The sequence below is a fragment of the Polypterus senegalus genome, chromosome 5 (genome assembly GCF_016835505.1).
Source record: "Polypterus senegalus isolate Bchr_013 chromosome 5, ASM1683550v1, whole genome shotgun sequence".
NCBI lineage: Eukaryota > Metazoa > Chordata > Cladistia > Polypteriformes > Polypteridae > Polypterus > Polypterus senegalus.
In genome coordinates, this window is record NC_053158.1 from 54,721,997 (window position 1) to 54,747,489 (window position 25,493).

Here is a 25,493-nt window from a genome sequence, read left to right on the forward strand (position 1 = left end):
TTGTCGTCGGCGCTTAAATTCAAAACAATACAAAACATGGAGACTGAGGAAGTAAATGCTGTAGATCTGGCTATGTCAGAGGGTTTTATGCAAGTAGCTGCTGTAGCTAAAAAATGGATGGTAAAGTTCATGTCGCATTCTCTTTACTATTACTTCAGCAATGACAGACATGATGAGTTTAAGACGACGATTGACGTTTTACAAGGTGTGTGTTTAGTGCATTTTGTTTTACTCTTGGTGTTTACTCTGATTTTTGAGTGAAAGTTTCTAATTATACTGTTTTTTTCTCTCTCTTTTTCCATGGAAATGTCACATTGTCTTCTTTGGTGTCCGCTGTCACCATGTACCCTAAATGCTTTTCAACTATTTGCAGTTATCAGTTTTTGGGCTTCTGACGTAGATTTACTAAAGTGCACTGTCGTAACGGCGTGTCTGAAAACCAAACATAGTTTGTATATTGAATTTGCTTTTTTTTCCATTAGATTTATCTGTTTTGACGGCAGTCATTTGTATGGGTAATGGTAATTTATTAGCAGTGTTTGAACAATAAACATCTTCCGTAACAAAGTACAATGCTTTTAGTACCATGTAGTACATCTCTCTATCGATTATTTAATTTATAACTTATGAAATCTTAATAATGCATGCCTCTGTAATAGCGTTCGATGTGCGAAATTCTTTTTTTGTTATTTTTTAAATTTCCTGAGTTTCTAATTGGACGCGTGTAGGCCTGCAGTAGCCCCCAACAATCTGAACGTTGTAAAGTGTGTAGCGTAAAATACCAAGATTAAGGCTTCATAGTAATGCAGTAATTGCAGATTTATAAATAATGTCCGCGTCACCTTACATTTGGCAAGTAAACTGTACCTCCCTTTCTGCTTCCCGAAAAAAAAAAAACTTGGAATCTTTAAGGAATGCAGGTCTTCCCCTTTTACTTCTATCGAGCCTTCAATTCGAGGTAGCTCTAGTATGTTTGTACTAGTCTAAATTTATGGAGGGCACTTTTCATATTGGAGATGTTGAGCTAACTTCAATTTACGATATCAGCAACTGGGTTTTCACCAGACATTCTAATTAATGATACCTGTAATCTCTTTTTGACTTGTTAGAATATGAATTTATTTATAATTCTATTTTTGACTACAGCAAATCGTGGACTTTTCCATTGACTGTCAAGGTACTTTTGGTTGCAGATAACAGTTGTCACATTTTAACTTGTCAAACCTGAATTACAGAGAAAATTGAATTTTTAAGCATTTAATTAAAATACAGATAAAGATATCAAACTGAACATTGCAGTATTACAGTTTGAATGTTCCTTATAAGTGAATAGGAACAGTCTCACAATTTTCATGCAATTACAGAAAACAGCTTCCATATGCATGCCTGTGCAGCTTCAACTTTAAAGTTGTTGATTAAATAAAAAAAAAAAAAACTCGCATCAAAAACTTCACAACAAGTAGTCATAGCTATCCTGCTGGATGAGAGGTTAATGTAATAGAGCTACCGTCACCTCATTTGTTCTCATCACTTCTTCTTGGACATGTTTCTGGGCTTTAGTCCTAAACATACATCCCCATGTATCTTTGTTAATCTGATTTTCTCTTCTTTGTCTCTGGAACAGCTTTACATTTTTTTTTAATGTTTAGCCTGCCACATTTTGTCCACTGAGAATATTTTACTTTCATTCTGCTCCTTAAGATAGTTGGTTAGATCTTAGATGCCCAGCTGCAGTGTCGAGACCTTTGTGAACATTATTATAACTATCCAAGAAAATGCAAAATGTATTGCACTTTCAAAATTCATATTGCTAATGCTAACACATTTTCACTTTTATTTTTCTAAGATACAGTTTTGTATATCACCCAGCAGATGGCACTCTTGCCTTTAAAGTCTTAAAATTAGTATTGTGTAGCACTTGAGCACTCTTTTAATGTGTTCATATTCACCAAGTTGTTTGTGTGGATATCCCTGATAGCCTTTGGAAACGATTATAATTTTTTTTTTCTAGTTCATCTTAAAAGAAAACGAGCAGTTGACAGACTTTTCCATCTTTGTGCAAACATCCATCCCATAACTTCAAGAATATTGTAGAAACTTTACACAGTTGAGGTTGGATTCTTAATCCAGAAATTTTAATAAATTGTTTTTCTACATTTCTTCAGTGCAGAAAATGCAATGTACTCCTCTCACTATATTGGAAATTTTGATTAAGATAACAATCAAGAAACTGTTTGCAATATGAACTCTTAGCTAATGTGGCTCCCAACCTGGTGGCCTAGCATTTGAAGTGCTTAGCTTGGTGTGGATGGAGTCATGTAGAAAATAATGTACATCTCAGTTTGCACAGTATCTATAAATAACATCACAACAAAGTTTGTTGAGATATATATATATATATATTTAAAAAAATTTCAGATGTCTATTTGCTGCAAAATCAATTTCTTTATCCATGTGTAGACTACCTTTGTACTCGCTGTGTATAGTAGTGTTGTGGATAGAAACTTAAAAGTACAGAGTATTAATAATGTTACTAATATTAATAGAATTCCTGTGCCTATTCATAATTAAAAGATATATATACGATAAGTTAAAAAGGTTATATTCACTATTCTCTAATCTGAAAGCCAAAAGTTAGATGATAAATACAAATCTATTGTTTTCCAAAAGCTGCAAAGCATGTTTTTTCTGGATACCACACTTTGTTTGCTTTTCCACAGCAAACAAAATGATACGGTAAATCCACATTGTTGAAAGCATGTATGATGTTGCTTCTGGAATCCGTGAGTAATCGCCATTCATCTTGCGTGCAGACCACGCTATTTTAACAAATAAACATGCTAGACTTGGACCTGGCACAGGTGACACTGTCATACGTGTGACCAAGAGTGCAGACTGGCACTGTTTTGTTTAGCAAACGGGCACAACTAAAATGGTTTGACATGCATTGGTAATTCTGCAGATTGTTTATGGTTATAAGGATATTTGAGTGATCAAGAACATTTCTCCGTTAGTGTGTTTTGTATTTTGGATACTAGTTTTTATTTGTTAGCAGTTATTTTGAATAACCGTTAATTCTGTTTATCTTCCCAGCGATGATAGATGCGTTTGATCCTGCAGTCATCAGTGGTCTGCATAAAACAATGAATGTTTGTCAGTTTTTATCACGAATCCTAAATGGAAAAGAAACGGGTAAGTTTTTTTTTTTTTTTTCTTTTTAAAAATATATGTATGTTAAGATAGGTATTCAAAATGTAATTTCTTTTACACACATTTTCATTAGACAAATGATATGATTTGTTTTCCAGTTTTTAAATAATATCTACACCTATAGTAGCATAAATATCTAGTATCAATATAGACTTTTAGCAACAGTTTTTCTTAATCATTCTGTTTATCATTTTTGTTTACAAATACAAGCCAAGTCTATATATAGAAAGTTACATTTTTACTGTGTATCAGGGACCTACAAATGTCCGTTGCAATGCAATATTGAGTCAGCTTGCTAAACACAGATTTCCCATTCAAGTAAAGAATTGCTAAGTGGTCACAGTTTTTCAGTCTTTTGAACAAGGAAGTTAGAAATATATTTACTACTTTCTTAGGCTGTAGTTCACACTTTCTGATTATTTTAGGTCTGTTATTCTGCTCTGTAATCATTGACTCTGTCACTTATGTGCTTAGTTATACATTCTATCTCCTGATACATTCACTTTGTCCCTTACTTACTATTTAAGGTTCACCTGTCCTCTCCTTGTCAGTAATGTTAAGTTAACCAGAGCACCTTCCGCCAGAGATTTGTGAATTCTTCCTATGTAACAGGCTGTTTAAATGTTTTTAGTTCCTATTCAAATCACAAGTTTTACACTAGATAATTAATAGTGGTTTTGAGTGAACTGATGCCAAAATGTGAAGGAGGTAATGATACCGATAACTGGGTCTCTGAGTCCTGCTGAAAACCAAAAGTAATACTAGGTAGTTCAGTACAGTTATGAAATTGACTCTTTAAAAATAAATATGTATATCTAACCCTTTTGGGTAAAGTTCCAGGCATTTTTTGTTAGGATTGCTGATTTGTCCAAATGTTGATGTGCTTAAGTTTATATCATTTGATGGACTACTATGTCATTGTAGTTGGCTTCCAATATATGGTCTGGTTTCACATCTTCCACTACTTGTCAGTGCAGCTATGTAGCCACTAGGAATGGTCCAATCAGGTGTAGTGTGTTTTTTGGGCCTAAATCACTGATTTCATGTTACTAGAATTGTCTGATTGAGATACAGATTCTGATTTTGTTTTCTTTTTCATTTTTTATTTCTTACAGTTAAACTGATGAACACACAGGTGTTACCTTTTCATTTTGTTTTATTAAGAAAATAAAATTCTGTAGGTTTATTGTTCAGTGACCATAACAATACTAAAATAAATAAAATCCCTTTAAAACATACTTTTTAAACTAATTAAACGTACAAAAATATTTAACCATAATACATACATTGTCTTGGTTTACACCTAATAAAACGTAGTTCAGATAGTTCAAAGCACTTCAGTTTCAGGTTAAGTACCATATGCTCATGTTGGTTTATAATTTGTGTCTCTGCTAATTTGCTTTGGCAGGTGCTAAATATTTCTAAGAATATTGTATATTTTGTTTTATTCAAGCACATAACAGTATATGCAGATCATGCATTGTGCATAAGATTAGTGCATTAGGGTGTTTTGTACATCTGATAACATACATGACAAGTTTGAGTAAGTTATGGATACAAGCAGTAGTATTTATTCATTCTATACATTTTCAAGATGGTTTCTTTGAGGATGAGAGAATATCACCCTTGGAATCTGCTTTTTTGATCTGGCAAGTCATCAGAGATGAGCAAGAGAGTGAAGACGATGTAGTTTATAATGAAATCCACAATCTCCTGGCAGTACAGGTTAGTTTTACACCTATTGTATTAATGAAAAAGCTAATATAATTTTGCAATTTGCTTTTTGTCTAACATGTTAAGGCTGAATTAATTATATTTGTGAAAATACATGTGCCAACTGATATGGTAATACTGAGAACTTAAAATTGAGCTTGGTTGTGTTTGTTTTTATTTTGTTTATTTTTGAAGCCTATGTCAAATTAATTAAAAGCTTTCTCATATATGGGATGCCATGAAAAGTACAAGTGAAGATGTATAGCTGCTTCTTTTCTTGCATATATTAATGTTAATGAAGTAAAGACCGAGGTCCTGTTCATGATGTTAATTGAAATGTCTTTGTTTAACAATTTTAGGCTGTGGCAGTTTACATGGAGCAGGGAAAATTTAAACATGCTTCAGAAGTACTTGATAGAATTTCAGAAAAGCATGACTTGGAAGAGGTATACAAAAATGTTATTTACTAAAGCGCACTTTTTTTCTTGGTTGAAGTTTTCTTTAAAGAGCAAAATATTCATTTAACACTTTGGAAACTGATCATTCAACATTTTAATCCATCTTTTGTAGCTGATAAAGAAGTATATGAAATAAATACATTGCTATTACTACATTTTTCTTTTAAAATCTTCTATTTTCAAAATTCTGAAGGGCAAAAATTCCTGGAATTTGTCAATAACACAGCTATTGCATATAGTAATCAATTATGCCGCTAGATTTTGCGTGTCTATAGTCTTGTTTATCAGTCTGATCGCAATGCATATTTGTGACACTCATTCTTTAATCACGCAGGTGACTTGGAAAACATTTGCTACAAGCCAGAAAAAAGCACATAAGGTCATTGAACATCAACGCAATGATGGTTGCTGTTTTCAAAATTTGACTTATTAATAAAGAGTTTCCCCATGAACAGACTGTTAATCGGCTACATTACACTAAACTGCTGAGAAAGCTGCAGGTGATCATCAGGAAAAACATTCTGGAGCAGTGGTGCACGGAACACTACATTTTGCACCATGACAGAACAGTGCACCTGCACACACTGCTACATCATGACAGTGCTCTCAGTGCATTATCATGCAAAGAGTTCTTGACCTAGAACAATTTGGTTTTGCCTCACACCTCCCACACTCGCCAAATCTCGCTCCCTGTAAATTTTTTTTGTGGTCCTCAGAGTTAAAATTAAGACTGAAGGGAAGTTAATTTACTACCATGTTATAAATCCCGGAAACATTCAGGAGGCTGTAGACACAGAAACTAGAGATGAGTACAGGAACTGTTGTAGAAGCTCTGAGACAAGTATATTGCATTTCAAAGGAGTAATTTGATGGTGACTAAAAGGGAATTGCTGTAAGTTGTGTAATCAAGTTTTTATTTAGCTATTTTTGGAATTTTTATTAACCCTGTAGAGACTGCAGCTAAAATGAGGAATTTATACCAATTTCATAATCGTTCAAGTAATAATTGTAAAGTGTTATTTTCAGAACAGACTCATCTCAGATACAATAATATGCAAAAAAATGAGTTTGTCAGGATCATATTCAGTGTCTAAATTGCTCAAAAATTACAAACAATTATAATCGGTGGTTCTCAACATGTACAGGAACTTTGTGAAAATACATACTAGACCATTATGGCAAAGGTTTTTTGATTGCTGAAATGTATTCTTCAGGGTCTTGAGTGCCGGAAAATATGTCAAATAATCCACTCAGAAAACTACAAACTTTTTATTGTCCCTAATCTTTGTCATGGAAAGCTGGCAATAAGCCGAGAAGTGGTGTGCACAAAGTAATTATTACAGCACAACAATAAAAAATTTGTGTTGTAGCCACTCAGTGCACTATAAGCTTAGTTTCAAAATATTGTTTCTCTTCTGATAACTTTTATTTGCTGCATAGGAGAAAAGAGAGCAATTTTATTTTATTTTTTTGCTTTTGAGTTCAACATTGAAATAGGTATTGCACAAGATAACTAAATGCAATTAACATTGTAGCCTTTCACTGTATGCTACATACAGTGGTGTGAAAAACTATTTGCCCCCTTCCTGATTTCTTATTCTTTTGCATGTTTGTCACACAAAATGTTTCTGATCATCAAACACTTTAACTATTAGTCAAATATAACACAAGTAAACACAAAATGCAGTTTTTAAATGATGGTTTTTATTATTTAGGGAGAAAAAAAAATCCAAACCTACATGGCCCTGTGTGAAAAAGTAATTGCCCCCGAACCTAATAACTGGTTGGCCCACCCTTAGCAGCAATAACTGCAATCAAGCGGTTGCGATAACTTGCCATGAGTTTTTTACAGCGCTCTGGAGGAATTTTGGCCCACTCATCTTTGCAGAATTGTTGTAATTCAGCTTTATTTGAGAGTTTTCTAGCATGAACCGCCTTTTTAAGGTCATGCCATAGCATCTCAATTGGATTCAGGTCAGGACTTTGACTAGGCCACTCCAAAGTCTTCATTTTGTTTTTCTTCAGCCATTCAGAGGTGGATTTGCTGGTGTGTTTTGGGTCATTGTCCTGTTGCAGCACCCAAGATCGCTTCAGCTTGAGTTGACGAACAGATGGCCGGACATTCTCCTTCAGGATTTTTTGGTAGACAGTAGAATTCATGGTTCCATCTATCACAGCAAGCCTTCCAGGTCCTGAAGCCGCAAAACAACCCCAGACCATCACACTACCACCACCATATTTTACTGTTGGTATGATGTTCTTTTCTGAAATGCTGTGTTCCTTTTACGCCAGATGTAACGGACATTTGCCTTCCAAAAGTTCAACTTTTGTCTCATCAGTCCACAAGGTATTTTCCCAAAAGTCTTGGCAATCATTGAGATGTTTCTTAGCAAAATTGAGACGAGCCCTAATGTTCTTTTGATTAACAGTGGTTTGCGTCTTTGAAATCTGCCATGCAGGCCGTTTTTGCCCAGTCTCTTTCTTATGGTGGACTCGTGAACACTGACCTTAATTGAGGCAAGTGAGGCCTGCAGTTCTTTAGACGTTGTCCTGGGGTCTTTTGTGACCTCTCGGATGAGTCGTCGTCTGCGCTCTTGGGGTAATTTTGGTCGGCCGACCACTCCTGGGAAGGTTCACCACTGTTCCATGTTTTTGCCATTTGTGGATAATGGCTCTCACTGTGGTTCACTGGAGTCCCAAAGCTTTAGAAATGGCTTTATAACCTTTACCAGACTGATAGATCTCAATTACTTCTGTTCTCATTTGTTCCTGAATTTCTTTGGATCTTGGCATGATGTCTAGCTTTTGAGGTGCTTTTGGTCTACTTCTCTGTGTCAGGCAGCTCCTATTTAAGTGATTTCTTGATTGAAACAGGTGTGGCAGTAATCAGGCCTGGGGGTGGCTACGGAAATTGAACTCAGGTGTGATACACCACAGTTAGGTTTTTTTTTTAACAAGGGGGCAATTACTTTTTCACACAGGGCCATGTAGGTTTGGATTTTTTTTCTCCCTAAATAATAAAAACCATCATTTAAAAACTGCATTTTGTGTTTAATTGTGTTATATTTGACTAATGGTAAACATTTTGTGTGACAAACATGCAAAAGAATAAGAAATCAGGAAGGGGGCAAATAGTTTTTCACACCACTGTAAATTTAGTATAAAATTAGTATTTGTGTCGTGATGGATTTATTTTATTCACCACATCATTAGTGCAGCTATTGCATCGCACATTCTCCTGTTTACTTCACTCTCGTATATTCTGTTAGAGAAAGGAGCAATGCAAGCTGGCTGGAACCTCCGAGGGAGTTCTAGTGCTGTACATTTTCCTTTGAATTCATTGTGGAAAGGTGAATAGCTGTTCACTGTGCACTCATTATACCATATAATCTAAGCAATCAGAATGTGTGTAAAAGACTAAGAACATTAAGTCTTATTATTTCACTGTTTGGAAAAGACCAACACAAAAATATGCATAGGAGCTCTAATACAGACACACTTTTGTACTGTATCCCATAGTGTCATTTGAGGGTGGGGATTGGTGGTGTTTGGGGAAATAAAATCAGTTCACAAGCCAAGGCTCACTCGTTTCCTATGTAATGTGTGCCAAGTTTGAAAAGCATCACCAGCATAATGATTAAATATATTCAATTTCCAGCTAAATGAACTGTTGAAAAACTAGATTATCATTGCCATTGCCTGGTGGGGCAGTATGTGATGGGTATGGGGCACCTCCACATGTTATTCCCCTTATAGCCATGCTCCTTTTTGGAGGCTGAGACTAATTTGTATGTTACTGGCATGTGAATATGGCTCTGCCTGCATGGGTGGGTGTACTGCAGCTCAAAATCTACAATTTCTAAAGGAAGGAAGTAGCTGTTATTTTGGTCTAATTCACCTAATTTTAAAAAACACACTTTTTTTGTTTAACAGTGGGCACACTTGAAATTGTACACCTAGTTTTTTGGTTGGGTTTTGTCTAGTTTCTATGATAAAGTAGCATTGAGCTATTAATGGAAATAGAAGACAAAGTGCCTCTGATGCTGCAGTCTCCAGAGGGTTAAAGTATTGCTTTTATGTTTTCTTTATAACAAGCAAATAAAGATTTCCTTAATTGCATGTATAAATCTACATTTGAAAAATAATCTTAAGGGTAATGACAATTTTCATATAGATTTGTTGTAATGATTTTTCTTTTTCACAAAAAGTCTTTGTTGTGCATGTTGTATACAACTTTAATATAATGGACATCTTGTTTTGCAGTCCTTTAAAATGAAGCTTTCTCTCATTGTCTCAAAGAAAGACACATTTCATCAATTGATTTTGAACTTCAGTTATCAACGTCTAATAGAGAAAGTAAAGATGTTTGTAACTTCAATTATGGAAAAACGTCGTCCTGACTTTCTTTTAATGGTGAGTAACAAGAATTTGTTACTGTGCAATGTTTACAGTATAGTAAAGAAATGTAGGGTAGTAAGAATTCCACCTGCTGTTAGTGGTGTGGGGGTTTTGGTGACTCATTTAGTACTACTTAATGGTAATATTAGCATGAAACTCTATCTAAATAGATTAAATATATTGTACATGCTTCTTCTGGAATCATTTTGACATTCTTTTTTTAATTTTTAAGAATGTTGTCCTTACAGACATAATGAATAATAGACTATTATGCAGTGTATATATACACTTGTTGAAATATTGTTGAAACTATTGAAAATTGTAAGAACAGAATCTAAGTATACAAAAACACAACCAGAGCAGCACTGGTAATAACAATAATTACCCTATCAAATATCTATGACTAGTCTACCAACACGATGGAACAGCAGGCTCCCCACACAGGACTATGGTACATGCAGTTTTCAATAAGGACTAGAGTGCATGTGGTGATTGGAGAGCAGTAACAAACTGCAAATGCCTTTGTGAAAGTCTGATTTAGTACACGTTAGTGTCTTCTTTATCTATGTGTGATAAAGGGAACATTTGCTTCTTATATAGCTGCTAACACCTGTTCTTCAGTCATATGTTCTGCCAGATGTCTGCAAAGTGTAGATACTAGCACTCAAAAATGAATAAATCCCACTCCATACAATCTGTGACACCACATATTCTGTCACTGCTTTCCTTCCGCTCCTTAACACAAAGAAACACACACATTTTCAAGCAATCCCAAAACAGTTAATCCAGTAAATAGTTGGGATCTAAGCTAGAGTCTATCCTGTGTGCATTTGGTGCAAACCAGGAATTTAGTCTGGACAGGTCAACTGTCAGTTCAAAACCGACCCCACTCACTTATACACAAATATGGGTCAGTTGGTTTTCATGAACAAATTTTAAATCATTTTAAAATAGCATTCCCTTGGAATTTAGAGGGATGTAAAGAATTGAAATACTTGATAGCCTTCAGAAGTAGGGGCATTAAATCAGCTGTAGGACAATAAGACCATTCAATATTTTAAGTTTTTGGTGCTACAGAAGGCCTGTTAAAACTGCAGCTTTAACAGGAATTCAGAAGTACTTTGGTCATCTTCAGTATTTCATCTGATAAAGGTATTAATCAGAAACCTCTACAGAGACTCCTTAAGACAAAAAGGCGACTAAATGGACATATTTAGGCTTGTAGCCGCAAACTGAACTCTGGTTTGATGTGATGGACAAAATAAGGCACATGTAAGCAGGCACTGATATTGTAACTAGAAGGAACAGAGGTTAATCCTTCTTGTAAAACCAGCTGCGTTCATCCAGTTTGTTCTCTTTGGGGGAACTGAAAGCTGACAAGTCGCTATGTTTGGGATTAGAAGCTTGAAGACTGACTTTGGCCTGGAAGCTATTCTCCATGGTGCCTTGGAGCTTTATACCCTGAACTACCCCAAAGATATCCACTCTGCCAAGCCAAACTCTTTACCAGTGACTGGAACCTGTCTCGGAAGACTGAGAAGCAGCATTACTTCAAGACAGGATCTTCAGCAGCTACATTCTTGTGCCAAAAAGAGTAATCCTTTTCCCTTTGAAGTTTCAGAGGGCATGCCACAAATTCTAACAGCAAGCTGAGTAATGCAACGCAACACAATGAACTGTGTAACGCAAGAAGAGTCCTCCACTTGAACTTGCAGAAAACAACATGGAATTTTGCATTGTACATGACTTTTTAAAACCATGGTGTCGTAAAACTATTGGAACTCAAAATAGCCAATAAACAGCCTGTCTCTTCTGTGTTATGGTTGTCTGTCTCATCTGTTCTGTGTTATCTTCTATGTCAATATATAGTTCTAGTATTTCTTTAATCCTAATATTATTCTGTTTCTTAAAATCTCTGCTTCAGAACCTTGAGCTAAATCTAACTGGCGGAAATCCCTTCTATAAAGAAAGTTAAGGACAATTAAGTGAGGGCCTTACAAAATTATTTTATTAATTACTAGCATTGCCTAAGGCAGAACTGAATTTTTTTTGATTGCTTAAAAAGAATTCCTCTTCTCACATTATTACACATTTTATACACAGCAAATCAGTTTAACCTTTCACTACCATTCACACAAGACTGGGAAGTACAAGACAGCTTTGCAGATTTGTGACATTTGAAACTTATTGGGGATGGCTGATGGACCATATCTGCAAATTTTAATTTTTCCTCTGGAAAAAGGGTCCTCCCTTGCAGTCTGTGGGATAAACATAAGTTTGGTGACTCAAAAATTCTCAAAACTTACATTATATGCCTGTAAAATAATACCTTCTTTGCTAAACAAAATTCTTTAATCTGTTAAGCAATAAAGCAGGAGTGTTATATTTTGTCAATGGCATTTTAAGAAAACAAAACTGACCCCAGTATCAATTGGATTACTTGATTTAGAATGAAACAAACTGAGGTTGTCTTCTTCAATGTGCCGTTATTATTGAATCTTTCAATTTGTTTACTTGCGGGTATTTGTGAAATATGCTGCCATGTTCCGTATATCTAATGTATAGGTATACAAACCGGATTCCAAAAAAGTTGGGACACTATACAAATCGTGAATAAAAACTGAATGCAATGATGTGGAGGTGCCAACTTCTAATATTTTATTCAGAATAGAACATAAATCACGGAACAAAAGTTTAAACTGAGAAAATGTATCATTTTAAGGGAAAAATATGTTGATTCAGAATTTCATGGTGTCAACAAATCCCAAAAAAGTTGGGACAAGGCCATTTTCACCACTGTGTGGCATCTCCCCTTCTTCTTACAACACTCAACAGACGTCTGGGGACCGAGGAGACCAGTTTCTCAAGTTTAGAAATAGGAATGCTCTCCCATTCTTGTCTAATACAGGCCTCTAACTGTTCAATCGTCTTGGGCCTTCTTTGTCGCACCTTCCTCTTTATGATGCGCCAAATGTTCTCTATAGGTGAAAGATCTGGACTGCAGACTGGCCATTTCAGTACCCGGATCCTTCTCCTACGCAGCCATGATGTTGTGATTGATGCAGAATGTGGTCTGGCATTATCTTGTTGAAAAATGCAGGGTCTTCCCTGATAGAGATGACGTCTGGATGGGAGCCTATGTTGTTCTAGAACCTGAATATATTTTTCTGCATTGATGGTGCCTTTCCAGACATGTAAGCTGCCCATGCCACACGCACTCATGCAACCCCATACCATCAGAGATGCAGGCTTCTGAACTGAGCGTTGATAACAACTTGGGTTGTCCTTGTCCTCTTTGGTCCGGATGACATGGCGTCCCAGATTTCCAAAAGAACTTGACTCGCCTGACCACAGAACAGTCTTCCATTTTGCCACACTCCATTTTAAATGATCCCTGGCCCAGTGAAACGCCTGAGCTTGTGGATCTTGCTTAGAAATGGCTTCTTCTTTGCACTGTAGAGTTTCAGCTGGCAATGGCGGATGGCACGGTGGATTGTGTTCACTGACAATGGTTTCTGGAAGTATTCCTGAGCCCATTCTGTGATTTCCTTTACAGTAGCATTCCTGTTTGTGGTGCAGTGTCGTTTAAGGGCCGGAGATCACGGGCATCCAGTATGGTTTTACGGCCTTGACCCTTACGCACAGAGATTGTTCCAGATTCTCTGAATCTTGGATGATGTTATGCACAGTTGATGATGATAGATGCAAAGTCTTTGCAATTTTTCGCTGGGTAACACTTTTCTGATATTGCTCCACTATCTATCTGCGCAACATTGTGGGAATTGGTGATCCTCTGCCCATCTTGGCTTCTGAGAGACACTGCCACTCTGAGAAGCTCTTTTTATACCCAATCATGTTGCCAATTGACCTAATTAGTGTTAATTGGTCTTCCAGCTCTTCGTTATGCTCAAATTTACTTTTTCCAGCCTCTTATTGCTACTTGTCCCAACTTTTTTGGGATTTGTTGACACCGTGAAATTTTGAATCAACATATTTTTCCTTTAAAATGATACATTTACTCGGATTAAACGTTTGATCTGTCATCTACGTTCTATTACAAATAAAATATTGACATTTGCCATCTCCACATCATTGCATTCAGTTTTTATTCACAATTTGTTTAGTGTCCCAACTTTTTTGGAATCCGGTTTGTAATAGCCAATGAGTAATTTGGTTTTATGTGCCCTTTAGCATTGTAAACAACTTTTACTTTGATACAGTACAGTCAAGTACAGTGGAACCATGGTTCACTTAACGTCTCGGTACACGTATTAACTCGGTTCACAACCAAAACGTTCGCCAAACTTTTGCCTCGGTTCATGACCACACACTCGGTATACGAACAAGCCAGTTTCCCTTTCGGTTTGTGCACGCCAATTTCTGCATGTGTTGCATTGTTCTCGGGGGTTGGGGGGGACGGCGTGCACATGCGTGCCTGCCTGCTGCAGAGAGAGAGAGAGAGAGGGAGAGGGCTTGCATATGCGTTCCTGCCTGGCTGGTTCATGCACATCGATTACTGTATTTAAGCAGAGCCGCTCCCTGTTCATTGTTCTCAGTCAGACGTGCGTGCTTTACCTGCGCTCTCTTTGTGCTCTACAGTATTTCGTGTGCTTTTGCAGTTAACTATGGCTTCTAAGCAAGTGAATAGTGGTGAGAAGAAAGTTTTGAAGAAAATTGAAATCGAAGTAAAAGAAATTATTGAAAAGTTTGAGCGTGTTAGTGATCTTGCCACCGAGTACAACAAGTCAAAATCTATGATTTCGACTATTCTAAAGCAGAAAGAATCTATTAAAGCAGCTGATTTTACAAAAGGATTTACAGCGTTAACCAGGCAGAGGCTTCAAGTGCTGGAAGAGGTGGAAAAACTGTTTACCAGTTTACTCATTTACCAATTTGAGAACCCTCATGCTTTTAAGCAGCACAATGTAAACAAAGCCAGACTGCCAGTAATGTGGAGGGCAAACACGAAGGGTTGGGTCACAAGGACTTTGTTTTTGGAATGGCTGCATGAGGCTTTCGCTCCCACTAGCTAAACAGCTAAAAACATCAGAAACCTAAGAAATCACAAGAGAGAAAACACCTGAAGGAAAACATCCCTTCAAAACTGTAACCTCCTCTCCACCCTGTTCCTCCTCACTTCATGCCAGAACTCGACTCATGCAAGGTTAGTTTTCTTGGTGGTTTATACAGTAGTTTTTGTATCACAGATTTTTCAAAAGTTAATTTTTCAGTTCGTAGCGTGATTTGTTGCAATGTTACTTTTCTCTTTTTTCAAATGTTTGTTTTTTTTCCCTGTGCTTAAAACTCTTTTTAAAAAAGTGTTTACAGCGATCGGGCTGTAAGGCTATTAGCATGAACTCCTGCAATGTTACTTTTTTGGTTGCTTGTGGTTGGTTTTTAAATTAAAGTTCGGATTTGTTCAAATGTTCCCCTCTGTTCAGAGAGAGAGCGCGAGCGAGCCAGCTCGTGTAGCTGAGCAGGGAGCCTGGGTGTTTTGTCTCAGTGTTATTCAATGTTTTTACATTAGTTTACTATTACACTGTGCATTCTATGGTGTAATTAACTATATTAGTGCTTCATCTTTACATATATTTACATATATACATACAGTTTGTACTGGTCTGGAACAGATTAATTGTATTTACATACAATCCTATGGGGGAATTTGCTTCGGTTCACGACCAACTCGGTTTACGACCAGAGTTTTGGAACGAATTATGGTCGTGAACCGAGGTTCCACTGTATATCCAATTTCCTGTTAGAACTGGAAGTGTAAAAACAGTTGTTCTGCAGTGACATGGATCTGTTCATCTTATAGAGAAGTCAACTTTCGAAGGAAAAAAAAAATGAAAAAATATGTAAACAAGTGTAATCTCAAAATACTGGCTTAGTGATGGTGCAGTAATTTCTTTATGTTAAAAAACAGTGCACAAAATTAAAGAGGGGTGACTGCTACTGAAAATTGATTCCCTTGCCCTCACCGTGCTGACTACTGTTCCGTTTTAATGAACTAGTCCAACTTACTACTTTATTTTTCTTCCTTTGATGAAGATTTCATTAAAGAATTTATTAATGCTTTTTCATTAATTAACTATGTTTGCTAACTTTTGTAAATTTATAAAACTGAGTGGTTTCTGTAGACTGTTAGACTGTTTTCTAATATGTTCACAATTAGTAATATCCTACAGTATTCCAAAGAGCCTGCCTGCAAATCCTATTCTCACCAGATACCACACTTTGCTTTGTGAATTTCTAGTGCCAGTCAATATGAAGCATAATTGTTATAGAAATGCCTTTTATTTTAAATGATAAATGTTCACTGCACTCTCAAAATGCTTTCCATTTGAAGGATTTACGGTTTCTGTTTTGGCTTTTTTGAGGCTGCAGCAAGTACTGTAACATCACGCAAACAAAAATGCCTTTCTGCACAAACATCAGAAGATAATGAAAGTTGCACATCATCAGAAAAAGAAAATAAACTTGAAAGGTGCGCACTTTTCCATTAAATATATACCACCTATTATTATTATTATTATTATTTGTGTGTCTTGTTAACAGCTGTTGTAACTACATAATATTTTATGTGTGGATTTTAAAATATTGTAGCCTTTGTCCTCTGTTAACCCAGATTTTTGATTAGGTTCATTTTCAATATGTTGAAATATCACTTCTATTTTTCCAAACAATTACTAGCTATTATTGTGCATATTAATTTGTTTTTGATTCATGTTGTGATTTGCAGGAATATTTAAAAAAAAAAAAAAATCATTTGGCACATGGAAGGCTTACTAGGCAAGCAAATTGTCTTGAAGTAGTTAAGCAAAATTTACAAGGTCACAAAGTTTACTGTCTAACTATCTAAAATTATAAGCAGAGAGGGAACTATAACAATCACAGTATGTTCTTTTAAGTATTCTGACTTCAGGACTATTAGTAAAATCAGACTGAAAATAGAATTAAAGAAGTAATGACAATTAACAATGAGAACAGCAGGCATAAGGGCTAATGGTGCTAAGTGCTAAAAGACTACAGCACATTGTTATACCCAGTAGCATGTTCATTTGTATATAATAGAATAAAATTTTTAAAAACCAAGATAAACACTAAATTATCCTCATGTAACATGCATACGTTTGTGTCATTACTGTAACAATTTAGCAAACCCAGATTTGTAATTTCTGAGTTGACACTAAAGCATGCACTGGGAAATTACATCTTATTGGATGTTAAATTTAAAGTGGAGGTAATACATCCTTAATGATATGATTTTTTCCCCCCCTCTTCTCAGTTAGATTTTGCTGACCTAGAAAATAGTAATATGTTTTTTTTTTCTCTAATGTAAAGTGCCTTAAACTCCAAAGCATAAGATGTATAAAATGGAAACGTAAACATTCATTCATCCATCCATTATCCAACCCGCTATATCCTAACTAAAGGGTCACGGGGGTCTGCTGGAGACAACCGCAGCTAACACAGGGCGTAGGGCAGGGAACAAACCCTGTGCACAGCTCCAGCCCACCGCAGGGCGAAAACATAAAGAATAAAAATTTAAACGCATGTAAAGATTTCAAAGTGTTCTAGGTATTTTATGTTTCAGAAAGATTTTTTTTTTTCTTCTTGATCTAAATCTGGATTTATTAGATTTAGGGGTAACAGTATGAGAGAGGATTTTTATGTATCAGGCTAGTTGAAACCATTTTAAACTTTTTTTGCTCTGCAATATTTACATTCTGAGTACTACAGTATATTAGTTTTTAATATTCTGTTACAAAACATATAATTTTGTCATAGCATTAAATACAAGCTACCTGTATTTAGCAGTTTGTGATAACACATTGAAGACAATAGGTAAATAAAGTGTAACAAAGTACTTGTTCAGTTCTCTGGATTAAAAATAGGTAACACTGACAGTAAAAAAAACATTAATGCCTACAAATAACTTTCTCTTTATTGCTTTGCACAATTCATAGCTGATCACTTAATAGGACATCATTTCCTGGAAATATATTGGTGGACCTGGAAGAAAACCTGTGCAGAATGCTTTCAGTAAACCTGATATATACAGTCGTATGAAAAAGTTTCTATTTATTAAATTTCTGTTAATTCTTTAGATTTTTGTTTATCATTGACTAAGCTTTCAAAGTAGCAACTTCCTTTTAATATATGACATGCCTTATGGAAACCGTAGTAGTTCAGCAGTGATATTAAGTTTATTGGATTAACAGAAAATATGCAATATGCATCATAACAAAATTAGACAGGTGCATAAATTTGGGCACCCCAACAGAGATCTTCCCTCAATACTATACTTAGTTGAGCCTCCTTTTGCAAATGTGGATGGAGGAGTTTTTGACCATTCTTCCATAGAAAATCTATCCAGTTCAGTTAAATTTGATGGCTGCCTAGCATGGACAGCCTGTTTCAAATCATCCCATAGATTTTTAATAATACTCAAGTCAGGAGACTGCGATGGCCATTCCAGAACATTGTACTTCTCCCTCTGCATGAATGCCTTTGTAGATTTTGAACTGTGTTTTGGATCATTTTTGTTGGAATATCCAACCCCTGCGTAACGTCAACTTTGTGACTGATGCCTGAACATTATCCTGAAGAATTTGTTTATATTAGGTTGAATTCATCCGACCCTCGACTTTAACAAGGACCCCAGTCCCTGAACTAGCCACACAGCCCTACAGCATGATGGAACCTCCACCAAATTTGACAGTAGCTAGCAGGTGTTTTTCTTAGAATGCGATGTTCTTCTTCAGCCATGCAAAGCGCTTTTTGGTATGACCAAATAACTCAATTTTTGTCTCATCAGTCCTAAGCACTTTGTTCCCAAATGAATCTGGCTTGTCTAAATGAGCATTTACATACAAGCGACTCCGTTTGTGGAGTGAGTGCAGAAAGGGCTTCTTTCTCATCACCCTGCCATACAGATGTCCTTTGTGCCAATTACACTGAATTGTAGAATGATGTATAGATACACCATCTGCAGCATCTTGCAGGTCTTTGGAGGTGATCTGTGGGTTGTCTGTAATCATTCTCACAATCCTGCGCATAGCCGCTTCTGTATTTTTCTTGGCCTGCCAGACCTGGGTTTAACAGCAACTGTGCCTGTGGCCTTCCTTTTAATGATTACATTCCTTACAGTTGAAACTGACAGTTTAAACCTCGGAGAGAGCTTTTTGTAGCCTTCCCCTAAACCATGATACTCAACAGTCTTTATTTTTAGATCTTTTGAGAGTTGCTTTGAGGATCCCATGCTGTCACTTTTCAGAGAAGAGTCAAAGGGAAGCACAACTTGCAAATGACCACCTTAAATACCTTTTCTCATGATTGGACACGCCTCTCTATGAATTTCAAGGCTTAACTAGCTAATCCAACCAATTTGGTATTGCAAGTAATCAGTATTGAGCAGTTGCATGCATTCAGATCAGCAAAATTGTTCCTAGGAAATGAAAGACATACCACTGCTATCTGTTTTGTTGAAAGTAGAGTAAATTATTATGCAGGCTGAGAGGGGTTCCCAAACTTTTTCATATGACTGTAACAGCTGAAATGTTTATATTCTTAGTTTGATTCCTTGAAACATCCCAGCTAATGTGCTAAACTACCTCTAAATGAAAAACTATATAAGAGCATGCTTTAATTGTTACGTTTATTCCTGTAACTACTGCTTGTGGATTATTGTAGCTGCCTTTACTGGCTTCAGTTTCATTTAATAGTCACTTGTTTAGAAACTCAAAATGAACTATATTAGAAGTGAAAGAGTCAATTGAGTAAGAATAAAAGAAAAATGTGTTTTATTTACAAATGCCTTTGAAGAAGGAGTGTGTTCTTGTGCAACTGAAGTGTGTGGCTTCGGCCTTGAAGGTGCACAGTTAGTAACTACTATTTATTTTGTGATGGTACATTTCACAATGAATATAATTCTTCCCCCACCACAGTAATGATGGACAGCCTGAAACTTTTCAGTCAAGCAGTAAGAAAGGAAAAATGTAAGTATTGTCTTCTGTTTCTAATGTATTAAATATTAACTGGACATGCTTTCCTATCTTACCTGGTTGACTTTAACCACAATTGCTTTTAAAATATTTTTATTTATTACTGTATTTTTATCCATTCAGTGAAGAAATGGAACATTTATGCCACCTACCAAATGGAAAAGAACATCCTATCCAATTAAGGTAGTGACCGATGTATTCCATTTCAGTCTTTACAAGTTATATTGATTGAGAGGTATTGGAAAACTTGGGAGTTAATCAGAATTCAAGTCTAATTCTCATAAAATTTTAATTTATAATAGTAATTGAAATTCAGATGTTTTATAACACTGTGTTTACCATAAATGGTGGATATATTTATATAAATACTGTACTGTGTAATTTATTATGATGTTGTAAATATCTTTAAGTGCTCCATACATTAATAAATCTGAATTATTTAAGAGCTGGTTAGAGCATCTTCAGTAGTGTTCTATTTTTTAGTTTAGTTTATGGTTAATCAGTCATGATGCACATTTTCACTAACCAAATTGGCCTGAAATAAAAGATCATCTCTAGCTTTAATTATTTGTGTAGATTAGCAAAAGTGAAGTTTTCATTTTTCTGTTTAAACACAAGGTTTTCCTATTTCTTGAGGTGTCCTTACTCTAGGCTATTCAGCAAGTCTTGACACTCATCAGATCCAATGCCAGTATGAATAAGTGTTTTATTAAAAACCAATCACTTGTATTAACATTAGATTCATACATGGTTGATTATTTTTCAATGTCCGTTTTATTATAAATTATTAAATATTAATTTATTAAAGGGTACACTATATGCAGGTATTTAGCTCATGGGAAGCATTATGTGTTTTTTTCAGAGTAGCTATATGGTGCAGTTTACAGTGGTTTTGTGCTGCATATATTTGTATGGATGCTTACATATAATATTTGAATGCACTGCATACATTTTTTTTTCTGCTGGACCAATTATTTGAATGTAAGCCTACTTAGTATTTAATCTTTGCAAAACGCTTGGAATTAAGGTACATTGAGACCTGTATATAGAAAACGTATCTGCATCTTATGAACTATTACACTTCAGATTCAACTGGCCAGCAACACAATTTTCCCACTATTTTCAAAATAGAAATTTTGTTAAAAGAGATTTACCCAATTTTCCAGACCATCCATCCATTTTTATTAAATAGGCAATACTGGTCAGTCTTGACTCATACAGCATTTCGACAATATATTAAAAACATCTCTAAGGAGTTTTCATTTCAAGGGTCCTAAGATATGGTGGGTAATGGCTGATTCAGTTAATATCAGTGAAAAGGAGTGGAAGTCATCCATACGTAGAATTCGTTCTAGCTCAAGCACTCAACTTAAAATCTTGCATCGATCACACTTGCCTCATTTAAAATTACCCAAAATGTACCCAGGGCAAGATCCAACTTGTGACATTTGCCATCTTTCTCCAGCATCACTCAGCCACATGTTTTGGAAATGCAACCAATTAGTTTTGGGCAAAAATCTTTACTTATGAGACAGTCTTGGTGTTGTCACAACCTCTTCTAAATCCATTAACAGTTATATTTAGTGTACTCCCAGATGGGCTTTAAACGAATGAGGATAAATTGATTGTAATAGCCTCAAACACACTATTAGCAAGTTGTGTTACTTTAATTAACAAGAAATCCCAACCCACCTTTCATTAGTGAGTGGGTTACTGATGCTCTATACTACTTGAATTGGGGGTCTAATTCTCACTTAGAGAATCTGTTCCAAATGTTTTTTAAAACATGGCAAGATATGATTGATTGAAAAAATTCAAGACTAAGCATTCATATTAGGGGGCAAAGGACTAGGTTTGTTTGTGTTCTGTAATCTCTCCACTTTTGGCTCTCCTTTTTTCCCCCTGAGATGGGGTTGAATTTTTTTTCTGTTAGATTTTGTTTTTTCTTTTTTTTTTTTTGATTTTGCAGAGTGTGTTCTTTCTGAAGATTGATTTTTGAAGTAATTTTCTGTATAAGTTCAGCAATTGTTTGTTTGAATATTGCTATGTGCTTCATGTCAAATGGGTGCATCTTAAATGTCCTGATGTGTTTGATATACTCTTGTCAGGTCATTTCTGCCTTACAATCATGCGGATGAAAGTTGTGTTTGCCCTATTTGCTAATAGTTGTTCTTATTTAGGGGTATTTTTTTGTTTGGGTTATTTTTGTTTTTGAGACAGTTGCTTCCTCCTCATTTTTCCAGCAATTTTTAATGTGTTTTTTGGTTGTGATTATAACTGTATTCAATTTTTTATTTCCCTGTTTATTGTCACAAGTCTGTTTTAGAACATTTTATTTTCCTTAACAGGCCCAAAAGAAGACTTTTCACTATGCAACAGCTTTGTCAGGATGAAAGCACATCAGGCATTTCTTTGTGTCAAGAAAACAAAGATTTAAAAGGTATTTTGTTTGTTTTGCTCTTAATATTTTTTGTTCCCTGTAGCTTATCCCTCATTATATATTTACCTCTGAGATTAATTTACAAAATAATTTCAGTTCGTAAACCAGTTGTACTGATCGGTTAGGGAGGGACTGGTGATGCATAATTTTGTGATAGCTCAAAACACTAATAATGGTGAAACACTGTTTCTACAAGTAACTTTTCATTATCTCCATTTCTCTCTCTACACTGCTGTCTGTTCCCATTCTGATCAGTAGATGGCAGTAGACGTGAATGAGAAGCATAGAATTATTTAGGCAGATGTGAAATAAAACTTTAGCCAATCTAGTCAAAGTATGAGCATGTCTTGGTAGTGTAACATTTTAAGTAACTGTTTTTGTTTTTTCCAAGGATAATACTTTGTCAGTACTTTTAATCATTCTTATAAAAGAATAGTAATTGTTCCGTTAAAGGCATTGCTTCAATTTTGTGTCAAACCAGGTACCATTTTAGTCATAACTAGGGCTTTTTTATTATTGTTAGGGAGTTGCATTAATGGAATTATTTTTGTATATTGTATAAGAAATATTCTTTTACTACTCCGAGTGGGAGGTCTGCCAGCTTTGTTACACAATTGGATTTTTTTTTTCTTTTTGGCAGAGAGGCCTTTGTATTTCCGATTACAGAAAAGAGTCATTAAACATAATTCACAAATTAAAGAATCAAAAAAAAGACGGGTAAGTACATGGAAAGTAAATATAAAGATTGCACTGTATTAACAACAATCACAACCTCAGTTTAGGATGTTTCATTGTTAAGTCTGTTTTAATACTGCTACAGAAACAAATTTCAAAGCTTCATGTTGTATGTCAAATGTATGCTAATAATGCATCAGTTGCATCTCATTCATTGTGGGCCAAGGAGGACTGCAGTGGTTGTCAAGTGACTAATGACAAAGTAAAATGCATCCTCTTTTTATCAATGAATCAGTAAGTACTAGATTTTTTTTAGCACTGTTTTTTGGTTTTTTTTTTTTGGTTTTTTTTTCCCAGTCTGGATTCCTCTCCTGGGATGGTTTTTACTTTGTGCTTGATAGCTCCCAGGATGAGCTGTCTCTCACTGAGATCCTGCTTTTAAATAAATGGAGTCAGAGAGTAAACATATTGTTAAAAGTATTATTGGTTTCTAAAAGTGTTTTTCTCTAATGTTTGCTACTTCTAACTTTATAAAGCAATTTGTACCATTTTATTGTAAGGCGACGATTAAAAATGGAGGCAAAGCAAGTTTTTTTTAGGTTTTATTTATTTATTTATTTTTTTAATTACTGGATGAGTTTGAACAATAATGATTTCTGTTCAGTGTTTATATGCAGAATGGCACACAGGCTCATTTGTCAAGATATTTAAAATCACATTTTCTTGATGTATTTTCTAGCCTTGGAAATATGAGGAAGATCAGCATCTGATTGCAGGAGTAAAACATTTTGGAGTGGGACACTGGACAAAAATTCTTCAGCATTACACTTTTAAAGGCCGTACTGGTGTTATGCTTAAAGACAGGTGGCGAACTCTAAAGAAGAATATGATTGTTTACACTGATGAGTGATCAGCACTTTAATTTATTATAGTAAAAAATGACAGTTTTTGGACTAGAATTCTAGAATGATGTGTTAGGTGTTTTTTCTTTTGGGAGTTTACTTTTTATATTTACTTTTACACAAGCAATCTATAAATAATGATGTTCCCTTTGGAAAATATAAAGCAGATAAAAATATGTAAAATATTAACAGTTCTTTAAAACAATGAAAAGAGTCATTGTGTTGTATTTTGATAATACAATAATGATTTTTTTGTGTGTGGAACATATGTAACTAGATCATCTGTATTAATTACTTCTGTCTACTTACTCAGTACTTATGTTTTTTTTGTTTTTGTTACTGTATATATATACACTATAACAGGAGAAACTTTACATTAAGCTTTGCCGATATTAGTATCAGCATGAGGTTAACATAAAAGAAAAGTTATCATGGGCTGTATATAAATATTAAGAAATTTTGACTGCCATACTTTTATCTGTTTGTGTTTCAGTCTTCAGGCGTCTTTAGATGCGACAACCAAATCAAGCATCACTGATATAATACTAAGATGTAAATAATCACTGTGATGCAAAATAGAGCACACTGTCATGCACTATTGACAGAATTGTCAACACCACAATCAAACCATGGAAGAATGTCACAGAAACTAATTTTGTTTAGCTTTAAAATAGTGGACAACAATTTGTTCTGTCAGAATACACCACAGCCACTAAAAGATTATATCATTTAATTCTTTATTTCTTAAGTTTTTATAGTAAGTGTACATTATCTTAATTTGGATCATTAAATGCATTGCAAAATCATCATAAATAAGTTAGGCAATGTTGTATCTGTTTTTTGTTTTGTTAGTCACTGTCTTTACTGTCTTTCTACCTTCCACTTTATATAAAACTTAAAAGTGTGATGAAGGATTTATCAGTTCTGTACAGTAAAAGGCAAAAACATTGACACTTTGGGATGGGACTTCTGCTTGCAGCACCAGTTGTTTCCAGCTAAAAGCCTGCTGTTACCTTTTTCTCAGCACTTATATATGGACTAATTTTTTCATATTGGCACGTGACATTCACCTTCACTGCAAAGGATTTAACTTCAGCTTTCCTCTGTATATTCAACAATAATCAGTAGGCTGGCCATCTAAAAGCATTTGGATATCCTCACCAATCCAGATAACTGACAAATGAAGAGGCCAAACTTTTTTTTTTTTTTCTTCTTCCCTTGCTGAAAATGCTATCCTTCATCCTTTTACCAGCCAGTAATTAGTATTAGTGACTGTTTCATACTGGACTTGGAGTTTTCTGTTAGTGTATATTTTTGTTACTATGGTTACATTTCTTTTGCATATGTATTTAGTGTGTGCTGGGGAAATGTTTAAAATGTAAATGGGGCCTGTACATAAGTTACACTCCAGTTTAAATAATACTGAGTTTGCTTTTATTCTTTAATTGCACTGAGTCATTTAGAGGAGTATAATTTTATAAGTTACTGTATATTTGAGTGTTTTAAATTTCCTGCTGTTTAGTTCATCTACTTGTAATATGTGCTGCTTACAGTGTTTGTAGGGCTGTGGATATTTGAAACTGAGCTTACGTGTTTGGTGCTGGCCTAGTTCAAATCAGTTCAGCTTCTGGCCTGGTGGTTATTAAAGTTTGGTTTGTCACAATTAAGGAATTGTGATCATAACTAGAAA

At 35.2% G+C, this 25,493-nt stretch overlaps 1 protein-coding gene across 2 annotated transcripts; it reads left to right on the forward strand.

The window, feature by feature from the left end:
- terf1 (telomeric repeat binding factor (NIMA-interacting) 1) lies at positions 1-25,493 on the forward strand. Of its 2 annotated transcripts, none has more exons than XM_039754657.1 (11): positions 1-205; positions 3,094-3,192; positions 4,805-4,935; positions 5,283-5,369; positions 9,645-9,794; positions 16,160-16,266; positions 19,730-19,780; positions 19,910-19,969; positions 22,135-22,226; positions 22,867-22,943; positions 23,641-25,493. In XM_039754657.1, the coding sequence occupies exons 1-11, from the start codon at positions 37-39 to the stop codon at positions 23,809-23,811; spliced, it is 1,194 nt and encodes a 397-aa protein (XP_039610591.1). In that variant the 5' UTR covers positions 1-36; the 3' UTR covers positions 23,812-25,493. The 2 variants fall into 2 exon arrangements, with proteins under 2 accessions (XP_039610591.1, XP_039610592.1); XM_039754658.1 differs by having other exon boundaries at positions 9,681-9,794.